General features: G+C 38.7%; 1 protein-coding gene across 1 annotated transcript in view; it reads left to right on the forward strand.

The window, feature by feature from the left end:
- LOC142312631 (scavenger receptor cysteine-rich domain-containing protein DMBT1-like) overlaps nucleotides 1–19248 on the forward strand; it is a 660637-nt gene that overhangs the window by 485941 nt on the left and 155448 nt on the right. Inside the window, exons 11-13 of the mRNA XM_075351627.1 lie at nucleotides 1549–1866; nucleotides 4849–5166; nucleotides 14852–15163. Of these exons, the coding sequence (XP_075207742.1) occupies nucleotides 1549–1866; nucleotides 4849–5166; nucleotides 14852–15163 (948 nt within the window). The remainder of the gene's footprint in view (nucleotides 1–1548; nucleotides 1867–4848; nucleotides 5167–14851; nucleotides 15164–19248) is intronic.

Here is a 19248-nt window from a genome sequence, read left to right on the forward strand (position 1 = left end):
TGTGTTAAATAATCTTTCTTTTCAGATCATTTGAGAGTTGTTTTGAGGAGCCCATGATGCCACACTTCATAGGAGATTCAAATAGAAGAACAACTTGCAAGTGGCCACCTTAAATACCTTTTCTTTTGATTGGATACACCTGCCTATGAAGTTCAAAGCTCAATGAGGTTACAAAACCAATTTAGTGCTTTAGTAAGTCAGTAAAAAGTAGTTTGGAGTGTTCAAATCAAGAAATTGATAAGGGTGCCCATACTTTTGCACCGGTCAAATTTTGTTTAAATGCGGATTGCACATTTTCTGTTAGTACAATAAACCTCATTTTAATCCAAAAAATATTACTGAGTCCATCAGATATTAGATATATGAAACTGAAATAGCTGTTGCAAAAACCCAAATTGTTATAAAGAAAAAAGGTTAACATTTATAGAGTGCCCAAACTTTTTCATATGACTGTATTTTGAGAAAAGGTCCAAATTGCTGTCAATGGAGAGTTTCCAAAAGGGGTTTCACTTGTGGGTGTTTCTGCCATTTCAGCATGTCAGTGACTCACCCAATGTGAAAAGGTGTCAATAATTGATTCCAGTCAAAATAGCGATGCAAAATGAATATAGTAGTTCTTCTGATCCATGTCTTGCCGTGTGTGTAAACAGGAGTTTCCTATCACATGTTGGGTGTTAGCGCACTCAGGAGAAATTGCACAACCATATGTGTGGTCTATTTTCTCTTTCTACTCTTGGGAAAATGAAAAACTGGAGGATAAAGCAACATTTTTGTGGAAAAAGATAACATTTTTCATTTTTGCATCTTAATATTCTAAAGTTCTATGACTTCCCTGTTGGATCTATATGATCACAATACTCATAATGAATTTTTTTGGAGGTGTAATTTCCAAAATGAAATCACTTGTTTAGGGTTTTTGCTGTTTTAGAATGTTAGGGGCTTCTAAAATGCAGCGTTACAAATCAATTCCTCCCAAAATTGAGCTGCAGGATTTAACTGCAACTGTTCTCTTCCAAGCTGTTTTATGTGCCAATGATAGTAGTTTCTGACTCCATTTGGGGTATTGATTTGCGTTGGGAAAATTGCACAACAAATTGTGTGTTTTATTTTCTGCTCTTACGCCTGTGAAAAAAAAACAATTTAGGGCTACAGTAATAAATTGGTGGAAAAAATAAAAATTTGCAATTTTATGTCCCGATGTTATAACATTCTGTGAAGCACCTGTGTTCAATATACTCAAAGCACACCTTATTGAGTTCCTTTTGTGGTGTCATTTCCAAGATTGGGTCCCTTATGGAGGTTTCCTCTGTTTTGGTCTCCAGAATCTCTGCAAATGCAATATATTGTCTGATTCTAATCAAGCAAAAATTGTGTAAATATCACTTATAATCTTAATGGTTTATCATGGTTTTCCATTGTCTGTCAGTTAATTTTTATAAAAGTCCAGAAAATATGACTTCAAGTTGGCTACCCTGTTGGACTATTTCTTTGAGACTATTTCTCATGTAATATTTTTGAAAATTACAATTTTCCTTATTTTATTTTTAGGTTCAGACATGTCTTTAAGACTGGTAAATGGCAATGGTCAATGTAACGGTCGTGTAGAAATCCTCTATAATGGAGCATGGGGAACTGTGTGTGATGACTATTGGGATATAAATGCTGCACAAGTTGTATGCAGGCAGTTAAATTGCGGCAGTGCACTTGCAGCTAACGGCAGTGCTGCTTTTGGCCAAGGACAAGGACAAATTGTATTGGATGATGTGCAATGTACCGGCAATGAACAACGTGTATGGGACTGTCAACACCAACCATATACAGTAAACAACTGTGGCCACAATGAAGATGCTGGCGTCGTCTGCTCAGGTATAGTCAGATAGAAGAAATTCTATTTAATCATTTGTTTTCATCCTATGTTTATAAACGTTTGATGCTTTTCGTTATACATTTATTTTTTAAATTGTATTTATTTTCTTGTTTTTTTTTACTCTCATTTCAATAATATTTTATGTAAATGCCAAAGCTCAAGCAAAGCTTATAAGTACACATTCTCTGTCACAAAAGAGTGGTTGATGCAGGTCTCACTAAAAGGATCCATATCGACAGTCATATGAAAAAGTTTGGGCACCCCTATTAATGTTAATTTTTTTTTCTTCATAACAATTTGGGTTTTTGCAACAGCTATTTCAGTTTCATATATCTAATAACTGATGGACTGAGTAATATTTCTGGATTGAAATGAGGTTTATTGTACTAACAGAAAATGTGCAATCCGCATTTAAACAAAATTTGACCGGTGCAAAAGTATGGGCACCTCAACATAAAAGTGATTAATATTTTGTAGATCCTCCTTTTGCAAAAATCACAGTCTCTCGTCGCTTCCTGTAGCTTTTAATGAGTTCCTGGATCCTGGATGAAGGTATATTTGACCATTCCTGTTTACAAAACAATTCCAGTTCAGTTAAGTTTGATGGTCGCCGAGCATGAACAGCACGCTTCAAATCATCCCATGGATGTTCAATGATATTCAGGTCTGGCGACTAGGATGGCCATTCCAGAACATTGTAATTGTTCCTCTGCATGAATGCCTGAATAGATTTGGAGCGGTGTTTTGGATCATTGTCTTGTTGAAATATCCATCCCCTGCCTAACTTCAACTTCGTCACTGATTCTTGCACATTATTGTCAAGAATCTGCTGATACTGAGTTGAATCCATGCGACCCTCAACTTTAACAAGATTCCGGGTGTGGGAATTGCCACACAGCCCCAAAGCATGATGGAACCTCCACCAAATTTTACTGTGGGTAGCAAGTGCTTTTCTTGGAATGCCGTGTTTTTTCCCCTCTATGCATAACGCCTTTATGTATGACCAAACAAATCAATCTTTGTTTCATCAGTCCACATAACCTTCTTCCAAAATGTAACTGGCTTGTCCAAATGTGCTTTTGCATACTCAGGCGACTCTGTTTGTGGCGTGCTTGCAGAAACGGCTTCTTTCGCATCACTCTCCCATACAGCTTCTCCTTGTGCAAAGTGCGCTGTATTGTTGACCAATGCACATTGACACCATCTGCAGCAAGATGAAGCTGCAGGTCTTTGGAGGTGGTCTGTTGATTGTCCTTGACTGTTCTCACCATTCTTCTTCTCTGCCTTTCTGATATTTTTCTTGGCCTTCCACTTTTGGGCTTAACAAGAACTGTACCTGTGTTCTTCCATTTCCTTACTATGTTCCTCACAGTGGAAACTGACAGTTTAAATCTCTGAGACAACTTTTTGTATCCTTCCCCTGAACAACTGTGTTAAATAATCTTTATTTTCAGATCATTTGAGAGTTGTTTTGAGGAGCCCATGATGCCACACTTCATAGGAGATTCAAATAGAAGAACAACTTGCAAGTGGCCACCTTAAATACCTTTTCTTTTGATTGGATACACCTGCCTATGAAGTTCAAAGCTCAATGAGGTTACAAAACCAATTTAGTGCTTTAGTAAGTCAGTAAAAAGTAGTTTGGAGTGTTCAAATCAAGAAATTGATAAGGGTGCCCATACTTTTGCACCGGTCAAATTTTGTTTAAATGCGGATTGCACATTTTCTGTTAGTACAATAAACCTCATTTTAATCCAAAAAATATTACTGAGTCCATCAGATATTAGATATATGAAACTGAAATAGCTGTTGCAAAAACCCAAATTGTTATAAAGAAAAAAGGTTAACATTTATAGGGGTGCCCAAACTTTTTCATATGACTGTATTTTGAGAAAAGGTCCAAATTGCTGTCAATGGAGAGTTTCCAAAAGGGGTTTCACTTGTGGGTGTTTCTGCCATTTCAGCATGTCAGTGACTCACCCAATGTGAAAAGGTGTCAATAATTGATTCCAGTCAAAATAGCGATGCAAAATGAATATAGCAGTTCTTCTGGTCCATGTCTTGCCGTGTGTGTAAACAGGAGTTTCCTACCACATGTTGGGTGTTAGCGCACTCAGGAGAAATTGCACAACCATATGTGTGGTCTATTTTCTCTTTCTACTCTTGGGAAAATGAAAAACTGGAGGATAAAGCAACATTTTTGTGGAAAAAGATAACATTTTTCATTTTTGCATCTTATTATTCTAAAGTTCTATGACTTCCCTGTTGGATCTATATGATCACAATACTCATAATGAATTTTTTTGGAGGTGTGATTTCCAAAATGAAATCACTTGTTTAGGGTTTTTGCTGTTTTAGAATGTTAGGGGCTTCTAAAATGCAGCGTTACAAATCAATTCCTCCCAAAATTGAGCTGCAGGATTTAACTGCAACTGTTCTTTTCCAAGCTGTTTTATGTGCCAATGATAGTAGTTTCTGACTCCATTTGGGGTATTGATTTGCGTTGGGAAAATTGCACAACAAATTGTGTGTTTTATTTTCTGCTCTTACGCCTGTGAAAAAAAAAAACAATTTAGGGCTACAGTAATAATTTGGTGGAAAAAATACAAATTTGCAATTTTATGTCCCGATGTTATAACATTCTGTGAAGCACCTGTGTTCAATATACTCAAAGCACACCTTATTGAGTTCCTTTTGTGGTGTCGTTTCCAAGATTGGGTCCCTTATGGAGGTTTCCTCTGTTTTGGTCTCCAGAAGCTCTGCAAATGCAATATATTGTCTGATTCTGATCAAGCAAAAAATGTGTAAATATCACTTATAATCTTAATGGTTTATCATGGTTTTCCATTGTCTGTCAGTTAATTTTTTATAAAAGTCCAGAAAATATGACTTCAAGTTGGCTACCCTGTTGGACTATTTCTTTGAGACTATTTATCATGTAATATTTTTGAAAATTACAATTTTCCTTATTTTATTTTTAGGTTCAGACATGTCTTTAAGACTGGTAAATGGCAATGGTCAATGTAACGGTCGTGTAGAAATCCTCTATAATGGAGCATGGGGAACTGTGTGTGATGACTATTGGGATATAAATGCTGCACAAGTTGTATGCAGGCAGTTATATTGCGGCAGTGCACTTGCAGCTAACGGCAGTGCTGCTTTTGGCCAAGGACAAGGACAAATTGTATTGGATGATGTGAAATGTACCGGCAATGAACAACATGTATGGGACTGTCCACACCAACCATATACAGTACACAACTGTGGCCACAATGAAGATGCTGGCGTCGTCTGCTCAGGTATAGTCAGAAAGGAGAAATCCTATTTAATCATTTGTTATCATTCCATGTTTTATCATAGATATAATAGTTCAGGTAGATCATGTTTTTAGACTGTCTACAACTTAAGGTACTGGAAACAAGAAATAGCTTTTGTAGGAAAGTCCTGGAAGACTTGAGGTACTTTGGTTCTTGCCGCATCACCACCCAGCTGCTATTATGTTTTTATGTGGGATAGGAGGATTACTTTGTGAGGTCATCAATACCCCAACAAGGAGATGCTAATGAGTTAAACTTTTTATCTGTGGAAACATACTAACAAAGGGCTTAATAAATTTTGATGTTTTTCATTATTTATTTGTTATTGAAACTGTATTAATTTCCTAGTATTTATACTCTTATTTCAATACAATTTTTTTAAAAGCCAAAGCACAAGTAAATATTATCTATAATAGATATATCTATAATTGTCACAATCGAGTGATTGATGCAGGTCCCACCAAAAGGATCAATATCTATTTTGAGAAAAGGTCCAAACTGCTGTCAATAAAGAGTTTCCAAAATATGTGGTATGGTTTCCAAGATTGGGTCACTTATGGTGGTTTCCTCTGTTTTGGTCCCCAGAGGCTCTGCAAATGCAATATGTTGTCTGCAGTCTAATCAAGCAAAAATGTGCTCTAATATTCAATCAGCATTCTTAACATTCCGAGCCCTGCATTCCCCCAAATAGTAGTTTCCGACTACAAATCATGTATTCACACATTCAGTATAAATTGCACAAAAAGTTGGGAGGTCCATTTTCTCTTTTCGCTCTTGAAAAAATAAATATATAGGCCTAAAGCAACATTTTTGTGGAAAAAACTAATTGTTCTTCTTTACTTTAATTCCTTGCAGCACCTGAAGGGTTACAGAGCATCCTAAATGTGGTTTTGAATACCTTTAAGAATTCTGTTTTAAAAATGTAGTCACCTTTGGGCTCTCTTGATATATTGGCCGCTAAAAGTCACTATAAATGTGAAGTGGTCCCTAAAAAAACAGGTTTTCCACATTTTGTGGGAAAATTGAAATATTGCTGCAAAACTTTTAATCTCTCTACAATTTTAACAAAAAATCTACCTTTCAAAAATGATGCTTATGTAAAGTAAACATTTGGCAAATGTTCAATATTAATTATTTTTAGTGGTATGAAATAAATAAGAGCAAGCTTTCAGGACTCCTAGAGACCAAGTGTCTTGCTAAATTCTACTAAAAAGGGGGCTGAAAGCCCGTACTTACGAAGCACTCACTGATATCCTAATCAGGCACGAATACTAATATTCTTTATAGCAAGATACTATTTATTTTAATGGCACATGAATAGTTAATGGTATATAGGCATTTAGAACTATAGTCATAGAAACTTATACAATAACAGAAATATGCATCAACATTACCGTTTGTTGTAGCAATCCTTTCACATCGGAGGGAACTCGAGTTAATGATAAGGAAACAACATGGCATCTTGCATCACAGGAACAGTGTGTACGTACACTTCAATGTCCTGGAAGGTTTCCCTTAACATTAAGCGAGTCCGGTGTATTTTTCTAGGAAAACTTTGTAGGTTGTGTTTAAATAGTCACCAGCATGTGACAGCTGAGTCATGTTCATGTAACTTGACCACAAACTGCTGTGGGCACCAGCAGCTTCCTGCACATTTCCTGCACATTTAGCCAGTTGTCAACTGGCCAACCACAGTTTGACCATAGTGTTTGCAATGAGCCGTAAATTTCATATGCAAGCTTCTTTAAACCTGTCTTTAAGCCAACCACAAGTTTCCGGTAAGTGGAACTGTAAATGTGACTTCCTCATTATCTTGAAACTGCTTCAAAAACCTGTTTGACATGTATTCTTTGGTCATCATATTGGCCATCCAAAGGACATCTCTTTGATACTGAATTATTGATAGGTCAAATAATATCTGGGATCACTCCTATCTTTTATGATTCCTATCTAATCACACATTCTTTCAGTCATATCACATTGGTATCACAATCGGTCCTTGATCCCAGGGATTATTTTCCATCATCAGTATTCCACTAGAAGAAGATCACTCGGAATATACCATACCATGACCAAGAAATATCGCTTCTAATAGGACACTAACATTGACTTTGCCACAGATTTTGATTTCTTGGTTTGTTTGGATAAACGTTGAATCACAAATATAATCACTTTCACTACTATGTATATTAAAACTAAAAGCAATATTATCTGAAAAGCTCCCTGCAAAAGCCCCATTACCCATCCTCCTAACCCCTTAAACCAATTTGCAGGGTTTAGGAAGGAAAAGGTATTCGCCCACCAACTATCTTTATTTACATCATTATCTTTTTGATATTTATCTCTTAATTTTTGTATGTCATTTAGCTTTGCTCGTAATTGTAGCTGTCCTTTAGGATCTATGTAATGGCAACAGGCGGGGCCTATTATCTGACACATACCCCCTTGGGCTGCTGTTAGGTAATCAAGTACCAAAGTATGCTGGTTAGTGACTATAATCAACTGCTGTTGTACAGCTACAGAGGTGTTTACTATATCCAAAACTGCAAAAATTTGATCATCCAGATAATCAGTAGACTCTACTAATTTATCCCACATTTGCATTACCATTGGATATAGGAAAAAAGTACTGAAAATCTTATTCGCTGTTCCCATTTGTACCACATGGGGTCGCCCTGATTCCCTTGGTTTATTATCTGCAGCTCTCTTGAATATCATGTGTTTTGGCAAAACCTGAGCATCTAATTGATCATAAGGTACTATAAAGGTAGTGGGGTCAAACGAGCTAAAGTACAGCTTCCCTTGACTCCTACTGGGAGCCATTTATAGGCATTATACCCACATACCCAATACATTCCTCTAGGTAAATCCCATATAGCCGAGTGTTGCAAAACTAAACGATGAACCAAGTCAACGAAAACACTAACATTTGATAACAAACACCACCCGGGCTGTTGTCCAATTGGGCTACAGTATCCTACATCAGGGTTATTACAGGTCGGATCATTTGCTCGATATTCAGAGTAATCATTACACATTAAATTTCCCGATATGTTACTACAAGTTTCACTAGTCCCATTTATGAACATATTGGCATAAGGCCATAGCATATCATGAATTGTTCTTTCCACTAAGCTGGGTTTAAAAGCATCTAAAGTATCTACAGTTGTCCCAAAACTTATTTTTATATTCTCCATAGGGATGAATCCCAGGTTAGTCAGCCCAGTCTTATTTCTTGGTACCCAAATTCCTCCCTTAAAAGCCAGATATTGTAAATTGGTGATTGTTCCACTCAAATTGCCTTGCCACCATGGAAGATTGATCCATCCCACTACGGGAATGGGTACTGTAGTATTCCATAGTCGAACATTTCGAGTGTCTTTATCAGCAAGCTGATCAGAACAACTTTTCCACTTTAGGATTTCCTCCATCGACACCGGGATAGCCAGATAAGGGATACTGGTAGCTGTAACCGGAGAATGTGTACAGATCCAGCAATCTGTGTGTTGACTACTGTTCAGCGCATCCGTTAAAATGTGATGGTGCATCAGAAATTTATTCGCCACAGGTTCCTCCTGATGTAGACTTGTCCATCCAACGACCAAAGAGGCAAACATCAAACACAGGAGTTTCTCCATTTCATCACTATCGAGCTCTTCCCAGTAACCGATACTATGGATTCCGCTTATTTACAACACCATCTGTAAGTGGCTTTTTCTCCCAAATGTCCACTTTTCTGGTGTGCCCAAACAGCTGTACCTTGCAACCATGCCTCTTTTTCCTTGTCACCTGTTGGACTGACTTGTCTGATGGCTGCTGCTTTATCTGCTTCTGAATTAAAAAAATGTTCAAGTGAGTTAGTAGGGACATGAGCATCGACATGAAATACAGTGGTCTTGGTAAATTGAATAATCTCTTCAATCTCTTGCCACACTTCCTTGCCCCAAATCTCTTTTCCATGAATTAACCAATTGTGTTTTTTCCATCCCATCATCCATGTGGCTAATCCATTTGCTACTGACCAGGAATCAGTAAAAAGATGACACTCTTTTCCTTGTTCAAAAGATAATGCTAAGAATATGGCATAGAGTTCTGCATATTGGCTGCTTTTGCCTTCCCCTTCTACTGATAGAAATTTTTTTAATCTGGGATTATATGCAACACTTTTCCACAACCTTTTCCCACTCACATAACGGGCCGATCCGTCTGTGAACCATGCATGTGTTTGTTGTTTTTCGGTTAAATCTTCGTATGCTTTCCCCCACTTCACCGGGGACTCCTCTAGCATGGCAGCTTTGCTGGGAAAAGATGTTTCCTCAGCTACCTCTGCCACTTTCTCATGTAGAGTGGCGATCCCGCCTTCTCCCTTCTTGGCCCTTTCCGAAATGTACCATTTCCATTTAATGATACTTTGCTCCTGGGCATGCCCCACCCTATTAGTTTTAGGATTGGACAACACCCACTGCATTATGGGTATTGCTGGTCTCAGCAATACCTCATGTTCAATGGTTAATTGTTCGGTCTCTACCAGAGCCCAATAACAAGCTAACAATTGCTGTTCAAAAGGAGTGTATTGTTCTCCTGCATCTGGTAATTTTCTATTCCAAAATCCAAGAGGAACTCTTTTTCCCCCTTGTTTTTGCCAAAGTGACCAATTGGCATACATATGTTGAACTGACACATGCAGCTCCACGGGTCCTGACAACGTTGGCCATAGATCCACGGCTTGTTGTATCGCTTCCTTGACCATCTCAAACGCATTTTGCTGTTCCTCTCCCCAGTGGAACTCATATTTTTTCCTCGTTACTTTGTACAAAGGAGCCAACATTTGTCCCAAATGAGGGATATGTTGTCTCCAAAAACCAAACAATCCAATATAAGACTGAGTCTCTTGTTTGGATTTAGGGACCGGGAAATTAATAATTTTCTGTCTGGCATTAGGCAAGATCTCTCTGTGCCCCTTGTTCCACTGAATCCCTAGAAATTTTACCATCTGAGACGGTCCTTGAACCTTGGCATCATTGATTTCCCATCCTTTACTTCTCATATGAGCAATCAGTTTTGTCAATTGATCTTTCCCACTTTGCTCATCTTGTCCTTGTATCATTATATCATTGATATAATGTGAAATCTGCATTTCCTTATGACAAGAAATAACCCCAAAGGAGAATTTTCCTTCGGTTAGATTAAGAGTCATCCTTTTTAGGACATCAATTCCCAAAATATATTCTGGTATAGGTACTACCAGCACCGTATACTTCTTGATAGGTAAATTACCTATCTTCAAAGCTACCTGTGTCAGAACCCCGGTGATCACTTGACCACCTAGTCCAGCAATTTTTACTCGAGGTCCTTTTATTTTTTCTGGGTTTCCATGAATTAAAGTAGCCTCCGCCCCCGTGTCAATCAAAGCTGGGACTCTTTGAACATTTCCCCCTTTCCAATGTATGCTAAGATTGACGTAGGGACGTTCGTCCCTTTTTATCAATAGGGGGGCTTGGCTGGCTACCTATGGTAAATCACTTCCTTCTGAACTTTCATTTACACAGACTTCAGTCTGTGTATTAGCCCTTCCTTCCGTGACCTTTGTGGCCACGGCTGCAGCCAGTTCTTCCCATGGATAAACTGACTGAAAATCTTCCCAAGACACTTTCTTTGGGGTTTTTTCCCCTTTTCCTTCTGATTTCTTTACCTTGGGGGTTTTTGAGCCCCCCTCCACATTTGTAGTGGTCACTTTCTTTGCAGATAGAACTTTCTGTTTGTACAACTTCCATAATTCTCCTGTCTCTTTTCCATCAATCCTTTCCTTATTGATCCCGGCTTTAAGCAAAGCCTGGAACATGTCTTTGCGAGACACTCGTGGGGCCTCCCCTACTGATTTCTCTTTCCAATCAGGATTGTTTGGCTTACTGTTACCAAGATGGCCTCCAGGGGATGATTTATCCCACTGTCCCATATCCTGTAACTCCCTCATCCTCCCTAGAACTACACCGATTGATTCTCCAGTCAGCGCTACAGTTAAGGTTAAAATAACTGTTTTGTATGCTGGAGGAGCATGTTTAACCAGCCTATTTCTTATGCTGGCTGTCAATGGGTACTGGAGATAATCATCATCCATTCCCAAAAGAGGAAGAGTATTCCTCATTGCTTCTTCCTTCAGCCTTTCCATACCATCTTTTAAGGTATACCAAGGTTTATCATTGATAGGAAAGTCTGCTTCTGATGGGTATTTGTCCAGAAAAGCATGGGCTAAGATCATGATTAAGTTTTGAGTAACATGCTCATTATGATCAACAAAATAATTTTTTATTGATCTCTGAATTACTGGGTCCCGAGACATGGTGACAAATTTTGCCACGTCTCCGGCGTCAAAGCGAACTCCACCTCCTCCGAGATCGTGCACCCTGACCAACCAGGGAATTTCTCCTTCTCATGGTTTTTGTCTAAACTGTGTTAAAATGCTATCAACTTCTCCCTGAGAGTAATCTTCAATGGTTACTCGATTTTTTACATGAGGAATCGTTCTCTCATTTGTGATGGCATAACCATCTTCGTCATATTGCAGATTTCCCTGACCATCCCGGACATGATCCCGGATGATCTCATTCTCTGTCCTCTCTAAGCGCCTCCTCACGGGATTAGCCTGAATCTTCCCTTTATGGTAATCCTCCTCATCAGATGATGAAGATGAATCCCACACATCCCCATCCCAAGTATCGGGATCCCAGTTTACAGAAGCTGAGGCGATACTTTTATGTACTTTGGTTTTATTTACTTCTCCTCTTCTTTTCTTGTACTTATTTTGAGCAATTTTTACGGCAGCTTTTTCTGCCACATTCTGATAATGTTCCAATTTATCCTTCAACAGTCGGGTATTACATTCCAGAACGGTTTTCTGGCCACCTAATTCTATCATCTTTTGTTCCATTTGGGAACATTTCTTCTGCATCTTTAGATTACGCTCATGCATCTCGCGATATGCACTTGCCAAAATCCAGATGCGCTGTCCTAAAGACACTACATCACCTGCTTTCACAGGGACACTACTGAGTACATTAACAACATCAGTAATCTCACTACCCTTGAGCTTATTCTGCCATTGTTCTGCCAATCCACAATTGACCAATTCATGTGCTATAAGATTGTAGGGAGCCTCAGTCCAGTCGGGGATCTCCACAACAACCTCCTTAACATTATCCTTACGTTTTCTGAACATTTTGACACTATGCAAAAAGATTGAAAAATATCTGGAAATTTGCAAAATATATGTTTTTAATTTCTAAATTACAAAAATCAGTTTAATTACTTCTTATAGAAGTAATCCAGCCGACTACGCCAATTTATGTCTTGCTAAATTCTACTAAAAAGGGGGCTGAAAGCCCGTACTTACGAAGCGCTCACTGATATCCTAATCAGGCACGAATACTAATATTCTTTATAGCAAGATACTATTTATTTTAATAGCACATGAATAGTTAATGGTACATAGGCATTTAGAACTATAGTCATAGAAACTTATACAATAACAGAAATATGCATCAACATTACCGTTTGTTGTAGCAATCCTTTCACATCGGAGGGAACTCGAGTTAATGATAAGGAAACAACATGGCATCTTGCATCACAGGAACAGTGCGTACGTACACTTCAATGTCCTGGAAGGTTTCCCTTAACATTAAGCGAGTCCGGTGTATTTTTATAGGAAAACTTTGTAGGTTGTGTTTAAATGGTCACCAGCATGTGACAGCTGAGTCATGTTCATGTAACTTGACCACAAACTGCTGTGGGCACCAGCAGCTTCCTGCACATTTCCTGCACATTTAGCCAGTTGTCAACTGGCCGACCACAGTTTGACCATAGTGTTTGCAATGAGCCGTAAATTTCATATGCAAGCTTCCTTAAACCTGTCTTTAAGCCAACCACAAGTTTCCGGTAAGTGGAACTGTAAATGTGACTTCCTCATTATCTTGAAACTGCTTCAAAAACCTGTTTGACATGTATTCTTTGGTCATCATATTGGCCATCCAAAGGACATCTCTTTGATACTGAATTATTGATAGGTCAAATAATATCTGGGATCACTCCTATCTTTTATGATTCCTATCTAATCACACATTCTTTCAGTCATATCACATTGGTATCACACCAAGAGAGGACTTACAGCTTCACACAGACCTATAGGGCATCGGTGGTGCACAATATGGAAGTATAAACATGGTTCAAGATAAGAAAGAAAAATAGCGGTACTCACCGTCCAAACAACTAGATTTATTGTGACATAAAGTACAACGAGGAACTGTGTAGGGAACAAGAGGATGAAAGGCATTTTGCATTACCCACATGCTTCAATGGGTCCTGTGCAAGGGGTAAAGCTGGGTTCACACATAGCGACAGCGACAACGACATCGCTGTTACGTCACCATTTTCTGTGATGCAACAGCGACCTTGTAAGTCGCTGTTATGATCGCTGCTTAGCTGTCAAACACAGCAGAAGCAGCAGCGATCATAACGACACGCGTCGCTGTGCAACATGTGCAGAGAGCAGGGAGCCGCGCACACTGCTTAGCACTGGCTCCCTGCACTCCTAGCTACAGTACACATCGGGTTAATTACCCGATGTGTACTGCAGCTACATGTGCAGAGAGCAGGGAGCCGCGCACACTACTTAGCGCTGGCTCCCGGCACTCCTACCTACAGTACACATCGGGTTAATTACCCGATGTGTACTGCAGCTACATGTGCAGAGAGCAGGGAGCCAGCACTGGCAGCGAGAGCAGCGGACGCTGGTAACGAAGGTAAATATCGGGTAACCAGGGAAAGGTCTTCCCTTGGTTACCCGATGTTTACCCTAGTTACAGCTTACCGCAGTTGCCAGATGCCGGCTCCTGCTCCCTGCTCGCTTCATTTCGTCGCTCTCTCGCTGTCACACACAGTGATGTGTGCGTCACAGCGGGAGAGCAACAACCAAAAAATGAAGCTGGACATTCAGCAACGACCGGCGACCTCACAGCAGGGGCCAGCTCGTTGCTGGATGTCACACACAGCGACAGTGACAGGACGTTGCTGCAACGTCACAGAAAATGGTGACGTAGCATTGACGTCGTTGTCGTCGTCGCTGTGTGTGACACCACCCTAAAAGGAGAAAATGCACTCTTATAATACATCTATAATTGAAGGTCCACAGGATCCAGACTGCTGGCATCCTAATTCATACGACAGCTGACACAATACACATTTATTAAATATTCTGTACAGGTTAGAAATCAGGCTTGCCATCTGTCCAGAAAAAAGATGACAGTGCGTAAAAGTTAGTTCTTTATTTGCCCTTTCCAAAAAAAATTGAAAGGTGTATGTGATGTTTTTGAGCCTGAAGAAACATATACAAAATATTTTAAATGCAATTATCATCATGTTTTGGTTTTCATTAACTTCAGCTGTTTTCTTATCAAAAATATTTGCTGCAGACAAATATTACTTATAATCCTAATGATTTCCTTTGGTTTTCCAATGTTTCTGTAAATTGTATTGTCTGTCAGATATTTTTTGAAAAGATGTCCAGAAACTATGACTTCAATTTGGCTACCATGTTTGGATTATTTCTTTGAGACTATTTACCATGTAATATTTTTTAAAATGACAATTTTCCTTATTATATTTTTAGGTTCAGACATGTCTTTAAGACTGGTAAATGGCAATGGTCAATGTAACGGTCGCGTAGAAATCCTCTATAATGGAGCATGGGGAACTGTGTGTGATGACTATTGGGATATAAATGCTGCACAAGTTGTATGCAGGCAGTTAAATTGCGGCAGTGCACTTGCAGCTAACGGCAGTGCTGCTTTTGGCCAAGGACAAGGACAAATTTTATTGGATGATGTGAAATGTACCGGCAATGAACAACATGTATGGGACTGTCCACACCAACCATATACAGTACACAACTGTGGCCACAATGAAGATGCTGGCGTCGTCTGCTCAGGTATAGTCAGAAAGGAGAAATCCTATTTAATCATTTGTTATCATTCCATGTTTTATCATAGATATAATAGTTCAGGTAGATCATGTTTTTAGACTGTCTACAACTTAAGGTACTGGAAACAAGAAATAGCTTTTGTAGGAAAGTCCTGGAAGACTTGAGGTACTTTGGTTCTTGCCCCATAACCTCCCAGCTGCTATTATGTTTTTATGTGGGATAGGAGGATTACTTTGTGAGGTCATCAATACCCCAACAAGGAGATGCTGATGAGTTAAACTTTTTATCTGTGGAAACATACTAACAAAGGGCTTAATAAACTTTTGATGTTTTTCATTATTTATTTATTATTGAAACTGTATTAATTTCCTAGTATTTATACTCTTATTTCAATACTATTTTATTTAAAAGCCAAAGCACAGGTAAATATTATCTATAATAGATATATCTATAATTGTCACAATAGAGTGATTGATGCAGGTCCCACCAAAAGGATCAATATCTATTTTGAGAAAAGGTCCAAACTGCTGTCAATAAAGAGTTTCCAAAATATGTGGTATAGTTTCCAAGATTGGGTCACTTATGGTGGTTTCCTCTGTTTTGGTCTCCAGAGGCTCTGCAAATGCAATATGTTGTCTGCAGTCTAATCAAGCAAAAATATGCTCTAATGTTCAAATAGCATTCTTAACATTCCGAGCCCTGCGTTCCCCCAAATAGTAGTTTCCGACTACAAATCATGTATTCACACATTCAGTATAAATTGCACAAAAAGTTGGGAGGTCCATTTTCTCTTTTCGCTCTTGAAAAAATAAATATATAGGCCTAAAGCAACATTTTTGTGGAAAAAACTAATTGTTCTTCTTTACTTTAATTCCTTGCAGCACCTGAAGGGTTACAGAGCATCCTAAATGTGGTTTTGAATACCTTCAAGAATTCTGTTTTAAAAATGTAGTCACCTTTGGGCTCTCTTGATATATTGGCCGCTAAAAGTCACTTTAAATGTGAAGTGGTCCCTAAAAAAACAGGTTTTCCACATTTTGTGGGAAAATTGAAATATTGCTGCAAAACTTTTAATCTCTCTACAATTTTAACAAAAAATCTACCTTTCAAAAATGATGCTTATGTAAAGTAAACATTTGGCAAATGTTCAATATTAATTATTTTTAGTGGTATGAAATAAATAAGAGCAAGCTTTCAGGACTCCTAGAGACCAAGTGTCTTGCTAAATTCTACTAAAAAGGGGGCTGAAAGCCCGTACTTACGAAGCGCTCACTGATATCCTAATCAGGCACGAATACTAATATTCTTTATAGCAAGATACTATTTATTTTAATGGCACATGAATAGTTAATGGTACATAGGCATTTAGAACTATAGTCATAGAAACTTATACAATAACAGAAATATGCATCAACATTACCGTTTGTTGTAGCAATCCTTTCACATCGGAGGGAACTCGAGTTAATGATAAGGAAACAACATGGCATCTTGCATCACAGGAACAGTGTGTACGTACACTTCAATGTCCTGGAAGGTTTCCCTTAACATTAAGCGAGTCCGGTGTATTTTTCTAGGAAAACTTTGTAGGTTGTGTTTAAATAGTCACCAGCATGTGACAGCTGAGTCATGTTCATGTAACTTGACCACAAACTGCTGTGGGCACCAGCAGCTTCCTGCACATTTCCTGCACATTTAGCCAGTTGTCAACTGGCCAACCACAGTTTGACCATAGTGTTTGCAATGAGCCGTAAATTTCATATGCAAGCTTCTTTAAACCTGTCTTTAAGCCAACCACAAGTTTCCGGTAAGTGGAACTGTAAATGTGACTTCCTCATTATCTTGAAACTGCTTCAAAAACCTGTTTGACATGTATTCTTTGGTCATCATATTGGCCATCCAAAGGACATCTCTTTGATACTGAATTATTGATAGGTCAAATAATATCTGGGATCACTCCTATCTTTTATGATTCCTATCTAATCACACATTCTTTCAGTCATATCACATTGGTATCACAATCGGTCCTTGATCCCAGGGATTATTTTCCATCATCAGTATTCCACTAGAAGAAGATCACTCGGAATATACCATACCATGACCAAGAAATATCGCTTCTAATAGGACACTAACATTGACTTTGCCACAGATTTTGATTTCTTGGTTTGTTTGGATAAACGTTGAATCACAAATATAATCACTTTCACTACTATGTATATTAAAACTAAAAGCAATATTATCTGAAAAGCTCCCTGCAAAAGCCCCATTACCCATCCTCCTAACCCCTTAAACCAATTTGCAGGGTTTAGGAAGGAAAAGGTATTCGCCCACCAACTATCTTTATTTACATCATTATCTTTTTGATATTTATCTCTTAATTTTTGTATGTCATTTAGCTTTGCTCGTAATTGTAGCTGTCCTTTAGGATCTATGTAATGGCAACAGGCGGGGCCTATTATCTGACACATACCCCCTTGGGCTGCTGTTAGGTAATCAAGTACCAAAGTATGCTGGTTAGTGACTATAATCAACTGCTGTTGTACAGCTACAGAGGTGTTTACTATATCCAAAACTGCAAAAATTTGATCATCCAGATAATCAGTAGACTCTACTAATTTATCCCACATTTGCATTACCATTGGATATAGGAAAAAAGTACTGAAAATCTTATTCGCTGTTCCCATTTGTACCACATGGGGTCGCCCTGATTCCCTTGGTTTATTATCTGCAGCTCTCTTGAATATCATGTGTTTTGGCAAAACCTGAGCATCTAATTGATCATAAGGTACTATAAAGGTAGCTGGGGTCAAACGAGCTAAAGTACAGCTTCCCTTGACTCCTACTGGGAGCCATTTATAGGCATTATACCCACATACCCAATACATTCCTCTAGGTAAATCCCATATAGCCGAGTGTTGCAAAACTAAACGATGAACCAAGTCAACGAAAACACTAACATTTGATAACAAACACCACCCGGGCTGTTGTCCAATTGGGCTACAGTATCCTACATCAGGGTTATTACAGGTCGGATCATTTGCTCGATATTCAGAGTAATCATTACACATTAAATTTCCCGATATGTTACTACAAGTTTCACTAGTCCCATTTATGAACATATTGGCATAAGGCCATAGCATATCATGAATTGTTCTTTCCACTAAGCTGGGTTTAAAAGCATCTAAAGTATCTACAGTTGTCCCAAAACTTATTTTTATATTCTCCATAGGGATGAATCCCAGGTTAGTCAGCCCAGTCTTATTTCTTGGTACCCAAATTCCTCCCTTAAAAGCCAGATATTGTAAATTGGTGATTGTTCCACTCAAATTGCCTTGCCACCATGGAAGATTGATCCATCCCACTACGGGAATGGGTACTGTAGTATTCCATAGTCGAACATTTCGAGTGTCTTTATCAGCAAGCTGATCAGAACAACTTTTCCACTTTAGGATTTCCTCCATCGACACCGGGATAGCCAGATAAGGGATACTGGTAGCTGTAACCGGAGAATGTGTACAGATCCAGCAATCTGTGTGTTGACTACTGTTCAGCGCATCCGTTAAAATGTGATGGTGCATCAGAAATTTATTTGCCACAGGTTCCTCCTGATGTAGACTTGTCCATCCAACGACCAAAGAGGCAAACATCAAACACAGGAGTTTCTCCATTTCATCACTATCGAGCTCTTCCCAGTAACCGATACTATGGATTCTGCTTATTTACAACACCATCTGTAAGTGGCTTTTTCTCCCAAATGTCCACTTTTCTGGTGTGCCCAAACAGCTGTACCTTGCAACCATGCCTCTTTTTCCTTGTCACCTGTTGGACTGACTTGTCTGATGGCTGCTGCTTTATCTGCTTCTGATTTAAAAAAAATGTTCAAGTGAGTTAGTAGGGACATGAGCATCGACATGAAATACAGTGGTCTTGGTAAATTGAATAATCTCTTCAATCTCTTGCCACACTTCCTTGCCCCAAATCTCTTTTCCATGAATTAACCAATTGTGTTTTTTCCATCCCATCATCCATGTGGCTAATCCATTTGCTACTGACCAGGAATCAGTAAAAAGATGACACTCTTTTCCTTGTTCAAA

This window comes from Anomaloglossus baeobatrachus, chromosome 5 (assembly GCF_048569485.1).
Source record: "Anomaloglossus baeobatrachus isolate aAnoBae1 chromosome 5, aAnoBae1.hap1, whole genome shotgun sequence".
NCBI classification, from domain to species: Eukaryota; Metazoa; Chordata; class Amphibia; order Anura; family Aromobatidae; genus Anomaloglossus; species Anomaloglossus baeobatrachus.